The 19,900-nt window shown below is 32.9% G+C and overlaps 2 protein-coding genes across 7 annotated transcripts in view; both read right to left on the bottom strand.

The window, feature by feature from the left end:
* Positions 1–19,900, bottom strand: part of Dg (Dystroglycan) — an 84,517-nt gene that overhangs the window by 45,198 nt on the left and 19,419 nt on the right. For all 6 annotated transcript variants that reach the window (XM_085197463.1, XM_085197460.1, XM_085197458.1 and 3 more), the window contains exon 2: positions 15,292–15,332. The gene's annotated coding sequence lies outside the window, so the exon portion shown is untranslated. The remainder of the gene's footprint in view (positions 1–15,291; positions 15,333–19,900) is intronic.
* LOC146532120 (uncharacterized) lies at positions 6,799–12,686 on the bottom strand. The gene is made up of 3 exons (XM_085197753.1): positions 11,051–12,686; positions 10,860–10,969; positions 6,799–6,894 (listed from the first exon to the last, which is right to left on the bottom strand). The coding sequence occupies exons 1-3, from the start codon at positions 12,684–12,686 to the stop codon at positions 6,799–6,801; spliced, it is 1,842 nt and encodes a 613-aa protein (XP_085053879.1).

Here is a 19,900-nt window from a genome sequence, read left to right as displayed (position 1 = left end):
TATAAGTATATTATATATTAATTTATATATTACTAGCGGCCGCGCGCAGCTTCGCTTGCGTATTTAAGGGTGAATTCTAATAACCCATGAAATATGTGTTCAATGAAATATTTTTAAGAATCTAAATATCAAATTTTATAAAAATCGGTGGCGATTTAAGAATTTTCCCATACAAACTTTCAACCCCTTATTTGCACCCTTAGGGGGTGAATTCTAGAAAACCATGAAACATGTGTTTAATTATATACGTTTAAGAATCGGAATTTCAAATTTTATAAAAATTGGTAACGATTTAAAAAAAACATATACAAACTTTCAACCCCTTATTTGCACCCTTAGGGGGAGAATTCTAGAAAACGATGAAACATGTGTTCAATTAAATACTTTTAAAAATCTAAATTTCAAATTTTTTACAAATCGGTGCCGATTTAAATTTTTTTCCATACAAACTTTGAACCCCTATTTCACCCCTTTAGGGTTAAAACTTTTCAAAATCCCTTCTTAGTGGATGTCCAGATTACAAAAGTAAACATCTGTCCAAATTTTACGTTTCTACCAACAGCGGTTACGGCTGTGCGTGCGTCTTACCTCAGTCAGTGAGGACAAGTCCTTTTATATATATAGATATTTAAAAAAAAAATAAACATTACTTTATTGATACAGCATAAACCTGGAAAAAATAGATAAAAGGATTGAAGTATGAGGAAACTTGCTCTCATACGATGAGAAATATTACTTTCTTGAAAATGTGATTCATTCTGTGGTGCACGTAGTAACAGGTCGATGTCTTCTGTCAGAAATAGAACGCGTCGGTCGTGCTCCTGGCCCATGTCAGTTGTCGCTCACCCTAACAATTCGTTTCGAAATGTCGTTAATGTGTCAACGGTTATCAATTAAAAGGAGACATATACTAAAAAAAAATATAATTAAATCAGCTTCATATATCGCAGTCAGTAGGGCAGGCAGAATAAACCTAGTGTTAAGACACTCCGTACCAACTACCAATTCTGCGAGCGAAGAAACGAAAATATAAATTTAAATAAATATTACATTTCCTCGAGTGCCATTCCAGGCCACAGTTCTTCATATTCCTGCGCCACGGCTGGCCTCAAACCAAAAAAGTCAATATCTATTGAATAATTATGAAATCTAATAGATTAAGAGTCTTACCTAGTTCGAGTGTTACGTTAACTAGCTAACCTTTTTACTATTGAATAGCAGGGCGTCGACCGGCGACCCATTTCAACACAATAAATGGGTGATAGCCGTCACCTCGTCAGGCTATTTTTTCTTTAACAATGTAACGCTTTCATTTTACATTAAGGCAAACATGCAATTTTTTTAAACTTAAACTATGAAATTTAACTTCACTTATGTTATTTTTAACATTTGTCAACGGATCTCCCGAACGGATCTCCAAATCTAACGGTACTAAATCATCGTCTACGTTGTACGGATTACAGACAGCTGTGTTTTTGACAATTATTATTTGGTAGGAATTTTTGATCCTCGTCGCTGCCAGCCATTAATTTATAAATCCTTATGATAAAGAGACTATTATTTTTGCTTCACAAAAACTGATACAGCGGAATTTAGTGATTGTAGAACTCTTTTCTTTGTTGATTCTTGAATTAAAAATTAAATTAAAACAGTTCACGCTGTATTCCAGACACCTGTGGGAACCTAGTGTTAAGTTCAACATTTTCCGCCGAAATTTGGAGGCATGGCCTGTTGTGTGAAGGAACTCAACGCCGCGCTTTGCCTCGACACCAGAGTGAAGAAATGAAAATATAAATTTAAAGAAATATTTAATTCCTCGAGTGGGGATCGAACCCACAACCCACAAACACTTTGTAACGCAGGGCGTAAGGAATAGTGTGCACTGAAATCAAATTCAAAGGCCTTCCTTAGTCTTCAACAATCATATTGCCCTGAGAAGCCAGAGTTAGTTTCCTTTAATATATTATGTACATCACATTTATATCTACTAGAGATTTTGTATGAGAAACCTAGAAGTTACCATATATAATTTTAAATTGTTTGCTCTTATAAAATACATCTAATAAGGTTAATAAAACAGTGACACATCCCTCCCTATTCTAAGAATCAAAAATGCAATATTTTTAGACTTAGCTTATTAAATTCGTCCTTCAAATATTCTCATTTATGGTGCAACGTACATATGCTATAAATTAACCTTATCTTGACAGTTTGTCTATATGGGCCCCAATCCATCACTGTCACCACGTGTCCTCTTCTATTAGCGAAAGTGAATTCGATCAATATATTTTTTGCGCATATAGCAGGGTAGGCAGAGGGAACCTAGTGTTAAAACACTCCTTAACTTTCCGCCGAATTTTTCAAGTTGCGCTTTTGGCCTTGGCACCAGAGACTCAAGTGGGAATGGAACCTACAATCTTCGCGTTACAGACATACAATTGTACCCCCTTTATACACTCATCTAAGACTTTACTACAACGAGTGCCATATACGAGTATAACGAACATTGTATAATTTCTTTTTGTTAATATTTAATAATTGTAAACAGTTAAACGAAACAAAAGGAAAATAATTAAACAAAGTAAATAAAAGTAAAAAATAATAATTGAATTACAATCACATATTATATTAAAAATATATTACAATAAAGTATAGAAAAATAACAAAAAAGTATTTAAGCCAGCTAACACACTGCAGGCGTTTCAGATATTGTTTAATAGCTTTTCTGCGTGCCAGCTGGTCCCAACAACACGAGACTTCCATATGCCGTTCACCATAGAATAGCGGTATTGTCCGAGACTTACTCAATTGACGCTTAAGTACAATTAACGGAATAACAATTAAAAATATTTAACTAAAGTTAACAATTAAAGATAGCGTTAAAGTTAATTGTGATAACTGTTTAGTTTTATAGTTACTTATTTATAAATATATTGTAAAAAGACAAATTTTATTTTAAATATATTTAATTTATTAGCAATGAGAAATTGAGAAAATTATTTTAATAAATTTTTAAGAGCAATCTACTTGATTCTTTTAATAAAGTAAGTTACTACGGCGAAAGTTTCTCCAGGGACTCGTAAAGAGGTTCTTCAGTCAACGCTCTCATAAGGATAAAAAGCTGTTTCGTTCTACCTTCATGTAATAGAATATTTTGTATAGAAACTCAAAAGATGGCACAGTAGTTTGTTAAAGAAACTAGAAAAATACATAATATATAACAGAATAACAAAGAACGAAGATGAAGGCGATGGTGTGACTACGAAACGCGATAGGTTGTAAGTTCAATTCCCACGCGAAGAAATGACATATTATGTAATATTTTGATTTCTTCGCTCTGGTGTCGAGGCAGAGCGCGGCGTTTAGTTCCGCCATTCAATACCTGTAGAATTCGGCGAAAAGAGGAGAGCAGAGTGTCTTAACAATAGGCTCCCTCTGCCCACCATGCTACAAGCGGGATACAGCGCGAAGCTGATAAAAATATAGTGCCTCTCTTTAAATCTAAAGATTAAACGGTAAATCCTAATATCGATAATCCTGCAATCCTTGTCGGCTTGAAAAATATCCTGACGTCGTTTGCATACAATAACCGGTTGTGAATGGCACGAGTGGTACGTGCCTACTGCCTAGCTTCAGCCTTACATTATATACAAAAGTTAAATTTTATTTTCTAAATGAATGTTCGAAATGAAAATAAACGAAATGAGCATTTTTTATGGCACAGATAATATTATTTATAGATACATTTTATAAGAGTTAAATATATTTAGGATTTTATTTCATCCATATTATATCTTGATTAGTACAGTAGTTACAATAAGTATTACAATATTTAAAGTTCAAGTGAAACTCGGTGAGAACAGCATGTCTTGCATAAGCAAGGCCCATTTAAATATAATATTGATTTTAATTTTTCTTCAGATTCTCGCTGTATCTCATTTTGTAAAAGGGTAAGCAGAAGGAAACCAGTGTTAAGACACTTAGCTCATCAATTTTCGCCGAATTTTAGAGGCATCGGGTGTTGAAAAGCAGAACTTAACGCCGCGTTATTATTATATCACTCTAATTTCCATTACTATCCAAATCCTTCTAAGTTGAATACCAAAAATAAACGTCTTCTATTTAGGTTAGCTAGAATCTGAAGCTCTGGCAAATTATATGAAAGTTCTTTTATCTTTAGCTATAAACTTTTTCTTATGTGGCATTACAACAAAAATTTTACTTTCTTTGCCCCTTTTTATTTTTTAAATGAAATTATAAACATTTATAAGTATATTTTTATAATTAAAAATTAATATCCATATGTGGTTATTTGTATAAGCGGTATTTACATTTAAAAAATTACCGGCAATCTTTAAACACTGATGAGCCTTACAACGGAATCTAGGCTTGGGTTTAATCATTGTGACCTCATTTTGACTTGCGCTACGTTTTAAATAAGTTTGATGGGTGCACTATAGAGAAACTAAATGAGCTTTTTAGGTTTCTAAAAGGATCCTTGAACGAAAAAAAATGAAATTTATAAAAAATCTAGCATAAAAAAAATAAATATATTGAATATTTACCTAAATAATTCAGGTTCCCTCTGCCTCCCGGATATATACAAAAAAAAACTATTCTTTCTTTCTATCTAGTACAACGTCAATGACCTCACTTGAATCGCTAGCGATCAAATTGATTAAACGTTAATATGATACTCAGCTCGGCTGTAACTCCGTCGATGCTCTTTAATTGCCTGAATTACTAACATATTGTAAAAACGGCCTGGTCACTATTGTTTTAGCATTTAACTATACATATAAAAACAAAAATATAGTAATATAGCTTTCTTTTCGGATTCACGCTGTATCCCGCATATAACAAGGTGAAAGAACATAGTGTTAAAACACTCCGTTCTCCACTTTTCGCTGAATTTTCGATGCTTTACCTTGTTACCAGAATGAAGAAATGAAACTTAATAAATAATAGTTCTATCCCCCAAGTGGGAAACGAACTCACAACCGTCGCTTCGATTGATATAGTTACATTTTCAATTACTAAGTAACGTATAGAGGGGCTTTAGCATAAAACGATTCGAAGTAGTTGAGCGTGACAACTACTAATGATATTGTAGTTGACATGTGAGTAAGGATGGCCGATATTGTCAAACACTTCTTAATATAACTAAAATTAAAAATGTTATATATGAAATATCTATATTTAAAGAAATATATATAAAATAATTTATTAAAAAAAACTGTTCCTTATATTCTAAAATATATGTTAATACAAAACTGGTGATAAACGAATTTCAGCTAAAAATACTAAAAGATAAAAAACATTCATCATTATAATTATCATATAATATAATAAATGATATTTAATAAGATGTGACAAGTAAAAGTTCATTAATATTATTTTTGTCAAACGAACCGTTGCATGTACAGTACATTCAACCAGTTGTGACCAGCCTGAAGTTAGCTATAGTTATAAATGGCTGCGCAGATTCGATTTTAGGATATTTTCTTACTTTTCATAATTTCTTTCCAAGTGTAACAATACGCAAAAGTTCAGAAAACCTAACTTCAGGCTGGCCACAACTCGTTCACCGTACTATATTCACAGTGGCCACAAGTTATGAGCATGACTGCGTTCGCTGCGCACGCGCATCAACGAACTCAAAATAGCCGCTGACTCAGAGCAACAGAACCTCTGTGCGTTGGCGGTGAAAATAAACTTATTTTACTCTTGTTTGTAAATCGAGACTCGCATTGTGCTCTTTAAATATGCGCTAAAACGATTGAGTAACTACTACTGAGTTATTTAGGGGACAATACTATAAAATGTATTTTTATCTTTGATAAAATAAGGCAGAAACCAGATAGAAGGAGATAGAGGCCAGTTGTAGCACAGGAAACAAGCATGTCATTGTAAACACGAGGTTGTGGGATCCCAGTCGAGGAAATGACGGAGTGTCTTCACACTAGACCCTCTCTGAATACCCTGCAGGGTATTACCTGAAGCTAAAGGAAAAAAAAGATAGAATAACAACTTATTTATTATAAACTCAAGCCTTTGCCGAGAAGGTCATTGAGTGGAACAAGATTATATAAATCTACTTGATTCCCTATATGGCTCGTGGCAAACCAGGATGCCAACATCTTAAAAGGAAGAAATGGTCCTTAACGAGTGTGTTAGCCCTAAGGACTTCCATCTAAACTAACAAAAAAGAAAAATATATACAAGAAAATAATCTGTAGCTATCTCTCTCTCTCTCTCACCTTACTAATGGTACATGAATAACTGAAAAGGAAAGGTGAACAACTAGCACAGAATATGTCTTTTTATAGATGTCTAAAGCAGGAAAGATAGATTAATTATTTTAATTGCATAAAAACAATCCAAAGTCAATGTAAAGAAATACTTGACAATAATAATGGCGGTATAATATTGTGTCGTTAGCAACGTTCGCAATGTTTTATCAGAATTCTACGAAGCATGCATAGCCTTTGGTGAAATATGTATTTTTCTTTAACAAGTTAAAAAGTTAAAGATGTTGCGAAAGTTCCTCTTTTGATATGAAACTCCAAATAGAGATTATTTTTTTCAGCTTCACGCTGTATCCCGCACACAGCAGGGTAGGCAGAGGGAACCTAGTGTTAAGACACTCCGTTCCCCACTTTCTGTCGTTCAATTCTGGAGGCATTGAGTGTTGAGTGAAAAAAAGTGGGAATTACCCGAGTGAATTAAGTTCCCAAAATAGTATTCGAACTCGCAAGCATCGTCGATCAGACATGTTTCCCAATTCCGCCAACATAACTAACCCATTGTTTCAGCATCCGACAACATAACATCAATGTCGTCTTGGAACAATTCAATTAAATTGGTACAAGGTGTTTGTAAGCCTATAATTAACTGCATAGCCATATCGTGTCAATAACTTAGTGGTTTCCCTTATCTAGTAAGAGTCACCAGACGAGTACGTAGATATGTACCAATGTCATATACTGTTCCTTGTTTCGTAATTAGAGTGGCGCCATGGCGACGATTTATTTGAAAGATGTTATTATCCATATTGTACTCTAGTATCTCTGCTGAGGATTAAGCTAAATAGGTTATAAGTATATTATTTTACATTATATTTAATTACTAGCGGCCCGCCCGCGGCTTCGCTTGCGTGAACTATGTTATTATTAATTTCTGTCTCCATGAGTACCTCCGTCTTATAAGTGATGTCCATGCAAAATTTGAGACTCCTAGCTTTTGTAGTAACGAAGTTTCATACAAACTCAACCCCCAAAACAACCCCTTAGAAGTCGAATATTGCAAATTCCACCTTAGCGAGCACCTACGTCCTATAAATAAATATCCTATGCAAAATTTGAGATTCCTAGCACATGTAGTTTCTGAGATTTCGTGATGAGTGAGTGACCTTCCGATTTTATATATATAGATTTGTTTTAAGAAGACTGAAACTTTCATTGTTCATATCAGAAGCATTGTGAACATTATATATTTGATGATATCTCATTCTAGACAGGAAATGACCTAAACTTAGCTAGGTTTGTACCTTATTACAATAGGCAATTACTTTAACGCTTACGAATGCATTACTTGACGTATGACGTCATATTCTTCTATCATCGCATACAGTCACAGGATGTCGATGGAGAGTTGTAGATTTCGATAATAGACGAATGATATGACGAGGCGCCAATGCATTCCAGTTAGGCCACGACCGGAAACAGTGAAATAAGGTACGGTAGACCGAACGGATGTTAGATCATTGTCGATCTTAATAACGCAAATTCTCTAAGAAATATACGAAAATTAATAGGTAAATTCGGTGGAAAGTGGGGGACGGAGTGTCTTAACACTATCTTCACTGCTGCCTGCGAGATACGACGTGAAGGTGATTAGGATGTAATATATTTAAAAAAAAGTTGTGCTTTCATTAAGCCTTGGATTGGCCGAATTGGCGGAATAATTAATATAAATATTTTTTCGATAACCTCTGTATGACGATAAGGAAACCCAATTAGTGTTATTTTAATAACCGTGACTACTAATAATGCAATAAATTAAGGAAATAATTACTGCACCATTGTATTAACAGATATTATTAGAATGTCATTACATTTATAAAATAGTTTAAAAAATGCGGTGAAACAGGGAAGTAAAACAGACTAAGTATTTTTTTTAATTACAACTTTGTTTTAAGTGTGCTGTATTATATGTATTAATCAAGTATTAAGTCCGCCATTTTGAATTTGCTTTTTTTATGGTGTGCTATATTCTACTAGCCAAGACCTTTCATTTAATACCCATCACAAGGATATCCTTAATATCTTAAAAGGATATAAAATCTGGCGTTTTGTAGCGGCCGCTATTTTGTGTTTGTAATACTATGGATTATGTATTATTTTATTATCACGAGAATTAAAAGTATATACGAAATTTTCCAGTCAATTGGTCCAAAAAAGGGGTTAAAATTTCACCTAGTAGTCCCGACACACGACTAAATCTAGTTACATAAAACTGTTTAAAAAAAATTACTACTTAATTGTTAAGAGTTAGCGCAAATAACTAACATCAATATATTAATATTTTATAGTAATGATGAAATATGTAGCATGTAGTAAAAATACTAAGACAGAATAATTAATTTACATTTAAACTATTTTTAACACAAATACAAGTAAATTTTTTATATCTAACATAAATATAACGACAGAACAAATTTACAACAAAGCAGAAAATTGCTCGAATCCATTAAGCTACGATAAAAAAATAAAAAAAAGGACACCGTAGAAATTCGTATTTCGCCGTCCATTAGACACGTACCTAACTCCAATCTCTATCTTCAATGCTGATAGCATCGAGAGGGACGCCCGGGGTCCATCAAGGCCTTTCTGTTCCAAACAAAAACTGTTCGCTCCAGCGAAAATTAGTCTCGAATAAAGGACCATTTAGCTCTGTGATTAATAATAAGAGGACCGAAATTAGCTACTTAAGAATTATAATTATGTGATTTTGTAGAGTTTTATTGTTGTAAAGAAATGTGCTTTATATTTACTTATTTACTTTTACTTGGTTTTTTAGCTTCACGCTGTAATCTGCTCATAGCAAGATAGGCAGAAGGGACCTGAGAATCTAGTCTTAAAACACTCCGTTCCTATTAAGACACCTCCGTTCCCCACTTTCCGCTGAATTCTGAATGTATTGTGTGTTAAATGGCGGAACTCAACGCCGCGCTTTGCTTCGTTACCAGAGGGAGAAAATGAAAATGATATACGAGTATATATGAAAAGTTATAACAATAATATATAAAAAAAGCCTCTGAAAGTAAGATAATCTATAGTAATAAATAATAACTACTTTCATTAATTGCAACACTACAAGCTATCTGAACTTGGAATATCCCACCCATATTTTAAAGATAACAAAATGTCAGTGTAACATATACCTATATACTCGTACATATATAGCGTAAGCTAAATAATGACGCCAGACGTGACACAGTTGCATAAGCGTGGGACTGTAAACGCAACAGGTTGTGGGTTCCATTCCTATTCGAAGAAATTAAATATTTTCATTTCTTCGCTCTGTTCTAAAGGCAATGCGCGGCGTTAAGTTCCGCTATTCAACACGAAATGTCTCCAGAATTCCGCGGAAAGCGGTGGGCTCTACGCTAGGCTCCCTCTACCTACCCTCCTACATAAACAAAAATGACTCCTGCTATTTAAAAATGATATAAAAATAAAGCTATACTTTATTAATCTAATCATAAAAAGTTGAAAGAACCCAACCAAGGCTATGTTAAAACCGTAATATTTAAAAGTTGCAAGTAAACGAACTGTTCTTCAAAGTAATAAATTCAGGTAGGTACACGGAGAAATGTAGAACAGTTATAAATAAAATATAATAATAATAATAATAATAATAACTCTTTATTGTACACCCAAGAAAAGACACAAAAAATACAATAACATTATATAAATGTACAAAAGGCGGCCTTATTGCTTAATAGCAATTTCTGCCAGGCAACCTTAAGGCAGAGGACATAGCAAATTAAGATAGGGGTAGGGTGCAAAAAAAAATATAATTAAGGGTATAAAATAAATAAGAATATATTTACCATAAATAACACATACAAAGCATACGTAAATAAATATAGCCGTATCAATATATATACATACAAATACATACACATATACATATAAACTACATACATACATAGATAAAGATAAGAACTAAATGGTAAGAATAAAATGTGTAATGGCAGAGAGAGAAAAAAAAAAAGAAAAAGAACCTAAGTCTTAAAGTGACATAAAGTGTAACTTTAAACGACGCTTGAAGGTTAGAAATGTTTTGGCATTTCTGACCACTAAAGGAAGGGCGTTCCACAACCTACACGCTGTTACAGTAAATGAACTGCTGTAGAAGGAAGAAGTGTGAGAAGGTATTTTGAGGATAAGATTACGTTCAGAGCGAAGAGAGCGAGAATGTGTCTCGCCCAAAAACTCAAAACGTTCTTTAAGGTAAGGAGGCGAAATTGGATTGAACAGAATACAGTAAAGAAGATGAAGGATGTGAGTATTCCTGCGAAGGCGGATAGGGAGCCACTTGAGTTTTTTACGGAAATCAGAGATGTGATCAAATTTGCGTAGGCCAAATATGAACCGAATACATAAATTTTGAATACGCTCAAGTTTATTTAATTGCTCCTCTCTTAAGTCAAGATAGCAAGTGTCAGCATAATCAAGAATCGGTAGAAGGAGAGTATTTGCTAACGAAATCTTAGTAAGTATAGGAAGAAAATTACGCAAACGTCTAAGAGAACCTAAGGATGCAAATATCTTTCTGCTAACCTCACTTACCTGTGAATCCCAAGACATATTATTATCCAGAGTGATACCAAGATCTTTTACAGTTTTGCTGAATGGTATAATGTCACTATTAATAAGTACGGGTGGTAAAGTCGATACATCTATTTTTGAAATAAGTTTTGAACTACCAATTAAAATCAGTTGAGTTTTTTTTGAGTTAAGATGTAGACCAAATGACTTACTCCAAGAAGATATACTCTCCAAGCTATTGTTAATGTCCTTGATAGCGGTGGGTAAGTCCGATATATTAGCTTGATTGTATATCTGCAAATCGTCTGCATATAAATGGTAGAGAGAAGAAATAGTATCAGAAATAGTATTAATAAACATAGAAAATAGCAAAGGAGACAACACGCCACCCTGCGGAACACCAGCAACGACAGGAGTCCAATCAGAGTACGAATCTTGTATTCGCAAACGTTGCCGACGTCCGTACAGGTATTCACGAAGCCAGTTACTTGCATCAGGAGATATGTTAAGTGACTTTAAAGTAGCCAGCATGATATCAAAGTCAACGGAGCCAAAGGCATTGCTGAAGTCCAGCAACGCCAAGACTGTGACTTGTTGCCTATCCATGCCAGAACGAATGTCATCAGTAATTTTTACTAATGCCGTTGTCGTACTATGACCAGGACGGAAACCGGATTGCAAAGGGTTCATAAGGTTACGTTGGTAAAGGAACTGAGTGAGTTGGGTCTGAATTAAGCGCTCAAGGACTTTGGATAGGAAAGGAAGAATAGAAATAGGACGGTAATCAGAGAAATCAACAGGATTAGGTTTTTTGGGTAAAGGAATTATTTGTGCATCTTTCCATATTGAAGGAAATTGCTTTGAGCATATAGAGTGATTAAATATACATGTAATTACAGGTAATAAGATATCGAGGATGAGACTGATCATTTTGCGACTAATGCCGTCAGCACCGACAGCATCAGATTTAGTGGCTAAAATTGTCTTCTTAACATCACTTTCTGCAAATAAACTAAAGAAAAAACTAGGAACACCTGGAGTGGATAAAGCATTAAGATGGTTAATAGTAGATAATTTTGTTGCGTTATTAATAACACAGGAAGAAGAGAAATGTCTATTAAGTTCATTTAAATTGATATTCTTGGGATTTATAAATTGTTTCGCTTTTCCAACTCCGATAGATTTTAAAAAATTCCAAACTTTATATGAGTCTTTTTCCTCTATTACAGATTTGTGTATATGGCGTCGTTGGTTATCTCTACACATCATATTACAGCGATTGCGAGCTTTATTGTAATTTTGCCGATTGGTATCATTAGGATTTTCTTTGAATTTCATTTTAGCAGTATTCTTTTTATGTTGCAGCTTTTTAATTTTGTCTGTTAGCCAAGGAGCAGGATAATGTTTTATTCGTACGGGACGCAATGGAGCATGATGATCATATAATTTTAATATGTGCGAATTGAAAAGAGCCAGCTGATCATCAGCTTCAGTACAGATTAGTACACTCGACCAATCGATTGCAGCCGCGTCCTCACGCAAGCAATTTAAATCTATACCACCAAAATTACGTTGCAGAAGGATTCTTGATTTAGCTTTAGGGGGCCTAATTTTATAAGATAAATATATGAGATCATGGTAAGAGAATGCTAAGGCAGGATATTGGCCATGTTTTTCAACATGGTCAATAGAAGAAACAATCATAAGATCAAGTAATGAGGGAACGCAGTTAGGGAAGTTATGAGTAGCGGATAGGGGGAGTAGATGTAAGTTAGCACCATCGACTATAGATTTTAAGCGGGACGAACGATGATTTTTCTTCAACATACAAGTATTAAAGTCGCCCATTATAATAGTGTGATCGTAGGAAGGTTTATAGTTTTCTAGCAGGGTTTCAAATGATAAAAAGTAATCGACCGCAAGGTTAGGGTTATAGTAAACACCAAGAAGAATCTTAGTATGAGTAAAGCAGACTTCAATAAGGAGATGTTCTGGACCAGAGCTTGGGTCACTTTTGGAAAAATCTACTAAGCTATAAGGAATGTGTGTGCGTAGATAAATGGCAACGCCACCTCCTACTCGACCTATACGATCGTTACGGATCAAATGAAACCCGGGTAGTAAATAAGAAGCCGAAGGGAGGCATGGTTTTAACCATGTCTCTGATACTAGAATAGCATGTACATTATTATTGTTGAAAGAAGATAAGAAATCTGGGAAGTGTGCAGGAATACTTTGCGAGTTCAAATGAATAATGTTAAAATTTTTCAGTACGTCTGAGAAATTTGAATCTAATGTTTCACTTAGCGTGGGGATACTTAGAAAGCTGTCATTACTGCTTAATCCATCAGAAATAGCCGAAAAGGAAAGGAAAGAATCGTTGGAAGTATTAATGTTGATTGCCATTATAAGTATGAGGGAAATATATAAATAATAAATAAGTTATATAAAATAAATAAATAAATATAAATAAATAATAAATAACAAAATATGAATAAAAATAAAATAAGATAAAAATAATAATAATTAAAAAAAAAAAAATACAAATGTAAAAAGTATAACGATAACCCGTTTTAGCTTCTAAATTTGCTAAACCACCCGCTAGTTGGAAAGAGAAACCAAGAAAGAAAAATAAAAACAAAACAAATAAAAAAAGTAAAAATTAAATAAAAACAATATAAACATTTCCATGTGTACCATGAACACAAAGAAATATGATTAGTAAGAACAAAACTTATATATAAAAAAAATACTTAATAAATAATTTAAAAAATAAATAAATAAAAATAATGTATGACAGAAAAAAAAAAACAAGCACAATTATAAATTAATGACAATTACAAAAGAAGAAATATAATAAAAAAATAAACACTAATGAGAAAATTCTTTAACCAATAAATAAAATATGAGACAACAGCCAGCAGTATAATGCTATGGTAGCCTATTATATTCTGTCATACATTATTAATACTTTCTTAAGCGTTACATGTTACTTTAAACAATGACAGATCTTAATGCAGTGTAACAAAACATTTGATATAAGAAATATAAGAAATAAGTATAAAGTACAAAAATTAAGTAACAGAAAGAGAAAAAAGAAAAAAAGAAAAAAATAGAAAAACAGAGACTCAAATCATAATAAACTTAGATAATCTTTTATAACTAGGCACATGTAACTTAAAATATTAAAAAAAAGAACAGTGAAAATACAACAAAAAATAAATAAATAAAATAATATAACAGTTATAATGAGTACACAGTTACTTCTTCACCACTCGCTTACATCTTTGGACTGCTATTTTATTATTGGGGCACATTGGAGCAGCAACAGTGTCCGGCACTACTGGTGGAGGTGGTGGAGGTGACCTTGACGGAGCGACGGGTATGCTTTGAAGTTCAGAGATGCACTCAACTCGATAACGCAATCCATTGGGGGCAATTACGTTGATGGAACCATCCCGCGTCCAGCACTTCCCTACACCAAAACGTTGTCTTGCTAGCATGAATACGTCGTGACGGTTTTTTGTCAGGAATTCAGAAACAGTGACACCTGAACCTTTCAGTTTAGTTTTCGAAAGCCAGACACTATGGCGCACATGCGCATTAGAGAATTTAACTACTATTGGTCTGGGTTTATTTCCAAGCGCACGACCCAACCGATACGCGGTTTTAATGTTTGAAGGGGCAAAATCGGCCACGTCCAGATTTTTCACTACTAAATTAGTAACGAGGCTGTCAATCATTTCAGTTTTTTTTTCTTCGACTCCATGGAAGAGGAGCATTTTGCTTCTTCTAGACATCTCGATACGGTCAACATTCCGCGCCAAGACTTCCACCTGTTTTTGCAACGTAGTCAGTGCAGTGTGGATAAATTTTTTGAAGGAATTAAAATCAGTTGCCAACGATGTAATTGTGGTTGGAGAAGCAGATTTGTTCAAATCTTGTTGGAACTCCTGCATTCTAGCATCAAACATCTCAGTCATAGCAGTTATAGACTCCTTGAGTGCGTCCATTGTATGACGTGACTTTGTTAAAAGGAAACACAATAATTCACAGGGAATTTATAGTAGGATAACACTAGCGGTAGGTTTATTTACTTCACAAGCACATAAGTCACATTAAAATATTCGTAAATATAATAAAAAACAATAATGAATGAAGAGCTCGAAAATCTGATGTTGACTTATTCACACCTACCCTCGAGTAAATGTTAATTAAATTAAACTTCGCTCAAGATAACTTATGTTGGTATAATAAAGTAACAACGGGGTCAAGCTCTACAGTCTCTGTATTTCATAAATAAAATAGAAACCATAATATAATATTTGGTGAAAATATATGTATATATATTAATTAAAATGTATGTGTTTTTGTAATAGTATCTGGAAACTCTCTTTCAATTAGAGACTTCATTCATAAAATATTTAAAAAAATATTAATCAAATATTCTTACCTTAAATATTAACAATAGTTTGTTGGCGTAAAATAATTGACCTGAAACAAAAATTAATTATTATTATTTTATAGGTTTTAAAACAAAATAAGGCTAGCGTGACGCAGTGGGAAAGCTTTTGAATTTTTAAGTGCCGAGGTTAGGAGTTCGATCATTTGGTCAATTCGTAAAAGAAAAAGGATTCGGAATGATTCTGTCACTAGCCTGTCTCGGGTTTCTCTGCTAGTTGCAAAAAAATGCCAGAAGTAAAGAAATAAATGCTAGGAAAAAAATCGTATTTATTTACTGACTAGTATTCTTTTACGCGAAATTCCAGTCTAGGTAATATAAGTGGGTAGGTTCCTTTTGCCTACCATGCGAGATACCACATGAAAGCTTATTTTTTTAGTAACTTTAGAATAGAGACAGCGTGGTGTTGTTCTCGAGTAATTCTATTTTAAAAATTATTATAAATAAACATTCTAACATTTAAAAGGGAATGAACTTTAGTGGTTTATAATCTACGCACATAGGGTTACCATGCGTTGTCTAAAATATCAATGAACATAGAATGAATATATGAGGCAACTGCACTCTATGATATAAAGGTTAATTATAGGTCAGTAAATATAAATGAAAAATCGATATAAAGTTTAATTTATTCGTCGAAATATTAATGAGACTTCGTATGAGATAAAATTAAATATGTACCACTTATATTTTTTATAGCTTCAAGCTATTTCCTATATCTTAAGGTAGGCAGAGGGAACCCAGTATTAATTCACTCCGTTCTTCACTTTCCGCCTAATTTCCAGACATTGCTAGGTGACGAAATATATCCTCTAAACTAGTAATGTAGCTTGTTAAAATAAAAGTAAAAAATATCTATTTAATGTAAAAATAAAAAAATGACACAATGAAGTAATATACAAAAGTAGTATATTTTAAATATTTTTTAACAATAAGAGTCAGTGTAAGTACTGGAAACGTCTAAACCTTTTGTCAAAAAAGGGCACATGCAAGTACAAAGTTAGTTCATACACCAAATAGACTGGGATCCGGCCGTTGAATCCTGCATAAACGAGTTTTCTTAATTAAACCTATATTAATGAATAATACATGATTAGTAGAACAGATTACACCTGGGTTGCCTGGAAGAATCCTGCCGCAATCACCTTTAATTTCATTTTTTCGTAACTCGTTTTTGGAGATAATTGCACCAATACGTTTTTTATATGAATCGCACATCATTTGAAAGATAATCGCATAAGGAATTGGAAAATTAAGGGTTGCCAGCTCTCAGTCTGCCGCAAGTCTAGGGTTGCCTGGTTTAAAGATGTCACTAAATGTTAATAATTTGCACTCATGTGTTTTTTTAATGAATTATATATCAAATTAAAGCTTATTTTTTTCTGAACACTATAAAACAGGGTTGCCTGGAAAATTCCTGCCGCAAACTGGGGTTGCCAGCGTTTGAAACATTTTATTCCGGTTCCGTTTGACTATGAGAATAGACGATGAAATGCGCGGTCTGCCCCATATTTTAAAGTAAAATATTATATAATAGAAGGTCAATCTTAAAATCAATGTTTATTCTAATTGTTCACCTGTTAAATGATGATTTTAATCATATTAAGTAGACGTAGAAAACTATTTAAAGATGAAATCATTCTTATTTTTCAAGTAAAATAATAATCCATAATATTGAGTCTTCGCAAAATTTATTTTATAAATAACTAGCGACCCCCTTGCGGCTTCGCCCGCTTTTACTACTGGATTATTCATATAATGTATGTTTGTAAAGCACTTAAGATAATGTGAAAATTAATTAAACTCTAATGCAACCCGCATTTTCGTAGTTTCAATAAGGATTTTCCAATTGTTTTACACAGCAAGGATTTTTAGTAGGTACCGTAATTTTAAATCTGTGCTACTAATCTTTTCAAGTACTTATTAAAATATATTTAAATGACTATTTTTAGATAGTTAAATGACTATTTTTAAACGGAAGAAATTATAAACAAAAGCCTACCTACTAATAACTACAACAAAAAATATGAAACCAAATATATCGCGCTGAAATAATACATTCAACTCCAATTATCCAATACGTGCAAACGCATCTAAATCTTCGTTGCTATGCCTCTATAGCGGGCGGGTTTTTTTTTTCGAGCTTGTGGTTAATGCTGAAGAGGATATTCTGTCCCTGATGAAAAGCAAGCACTACGTGGCTGCCTGTGAGGAAAATTAAATAGAATGCATTGGCCGGGAATCGAACCCGGGCTACCCGCGTGGCAGGCGAGCATTCTACCACTGAACCACCGATGACTGCTCATGACGCGCTTGTATAAGCAAAACGTCGCGGGGCGCGTTTCGCAGCAAGGATGTTTTGATATTGTAACAACTTCTAAAGTACTTATTAAAATGAAAAAACAGTAAAAGACAGTTTTGATCTACATTAAATGGCCAACGTAACTAATATACTTATTTATATGCTGAAAGTAAGGGATAAGTGAAACTTGAGTAACATACAGCTGATGTGTCAACGGCGGGATGTTTCAACAATTAAATGCGTTTTTCTCTAAAACTATTCGCAATTTCGAAATAGTGTGAAAAGCAAATTTTATCATCGTTTAACGTAGAAAATTAATAAAGTATTTTAAAGGATAAGGATTAATACCATTATGGAAAAATATCGCTCACAATAAAAAATATATTGAAATTACTATTTTTAGACAGAAATATGATCACTACACGTTATCCTTAAAAGATAAAAATGTGCTCTCGCGGACTTTTTTGTAGATCTTTTTAAGGGGAACAATACTCCAGTACATTATTTTCATTTAGTACTTACCATTAAAGCAGCGCATGCGCGAAAGTGTCTCAATGGGTAGGACTTTATACACATTTATCGTATTTATGTTAATTTACATAAGAATGTACAAATAATAAACTATATATAAACCTTCCCTGAGAAATACTCGACCTAATGGTGAAAACCGGATAAAAATCCGTTGGGCGCTTTAGAAGAAGAAGAGTTAGAAAGTTCAGACAGACACGAAAAGCGACTTTGTTTTATAAGATATAGGATAATATTTAGTTAAATAAAAGGGTTATTTAAAACAACTAAATTATTTAATTAAGTAAATGTTTACAAATATCGATCTACTATAAGGTATTAATTACAACATGTTTCCTTAATATAATGAGAGGTGACAATTATCGCGGATATTTTTTTTATTAATTAAGAAAATGTGGAAAATTACATTTCAATAAACAATCTCTCTCTCTCTCTTCGCCCTCTGCTTGTTTGATTTGACAACGCCGTCCGTATCCGTAGAAAAAACTATGGCGCCCATCTTTTTGGTACGAATATTTACGTTTTTGCAAAGTAAATGAAAACTATTCAACTAATAAAAACTATTAAAAAATATAGATTAAAAAATGTCGCTAGCAAGAACTTCTCCGTCTATGCTGATAGTTTTTAAGGTATTTAGGTCTGAAAGAATTGTTCTTATAATTATAATAAAGCATAATCACTCACTAACGTCCCTAACTTAGTATAATCAAAACTGAGGCAACTCCCACGGCCACAATTGTCTACATTTTATTAAACTATATAATATTAAATATTAAAGTATACTTACGTTTTGCATTAGAAAACAATTAAAAAATACTTCTTTATATTTTTGTTTTAAAACAATGAACTTTTTGTAATACTGTAAATGTTAACTGTGCATTGTGTCACTATTTAAAAAAATGTCACTGTATTTAAAATTCATTTTTTGGCGAAACAATAACATAATTTTACACTTTTGGAGAGATTCCTTGTTAAATTCTATCACATTTTCACTCCTGCCGCACAAAAAGCACATCTTCATTTTTGTCAAGTAAAAACGTCTTTACTCCAAAACGAAAGGTAAGTAACTAAGTAATATGCTCAAAAACAACTCATTTGGCCATCTGCACTTTTATTGCATTTAGAAACAATACATCTTCGAAAATAATATTATTGCATTTGGTTTGCTTTGTATGGCGCCGCAAAATGTTTATCTATAGTAAAAAATAGCCAACTAATTGATATTTGCCGACTCTTGGTCATAAACCGTAAATAGCGTTTATTAGTCGGCATTACTGTCGGATTTTCTTCGAATTATTTTGCTAACTTAGTTTTGTTTATTATAATTCTATTATATATATTTCTTTCCTATGCAAATTATTAAAAATTGCGTGAGAAAAAAAAATTGCGGCAAGCCTTGTCAAATCAAACAAGTAGAGGACGAAGAGAGAGAGTTCATTGAAATGTATTTTTCAATATAATTAATAAAAAAAATATCCGCAATAATGGTCACCCTTCATTATATTAAGGGAACATGATGTATATGTATATATATTAATAGTTTATAGTAGATCAATATTTGTAAACATTTATTTAACTAGATAATTTAATTGTTTCAAAATGGTAATTTAAATTAATAAATAAATATTAGTATTTAGAAAATAGATTTTGCAAAGACTCAATATTATAGGTTCATTATTTTACTTTAAAAATAAAGATGATTTCTTCTGCCCCATGATCTTTAAATAGTTTTCTGCGTGTACTTAATATGATTAAAATCATCATTTAACA

This window comes from Heliconius melpomene, chromosome 14, assembly GCF_056956725.1.
Source record: "Heliconius melpomene rosina isolate 202511_hmr_F chromosome 14, ASM5695672v1, whole genome shotgun sequence".
Lineage (NCBI taxonomy): Eukaryota > Metazoa > Arthropoda > Insecta > Lepidoptera > Nymphalidae > Heliconius > Heliconius melpomene.
The sequence above is the reverse complement of the archived record's forward strand: the minus strand, read 5'-3'. Positions and strand labels throughout refer to the sequence as shown.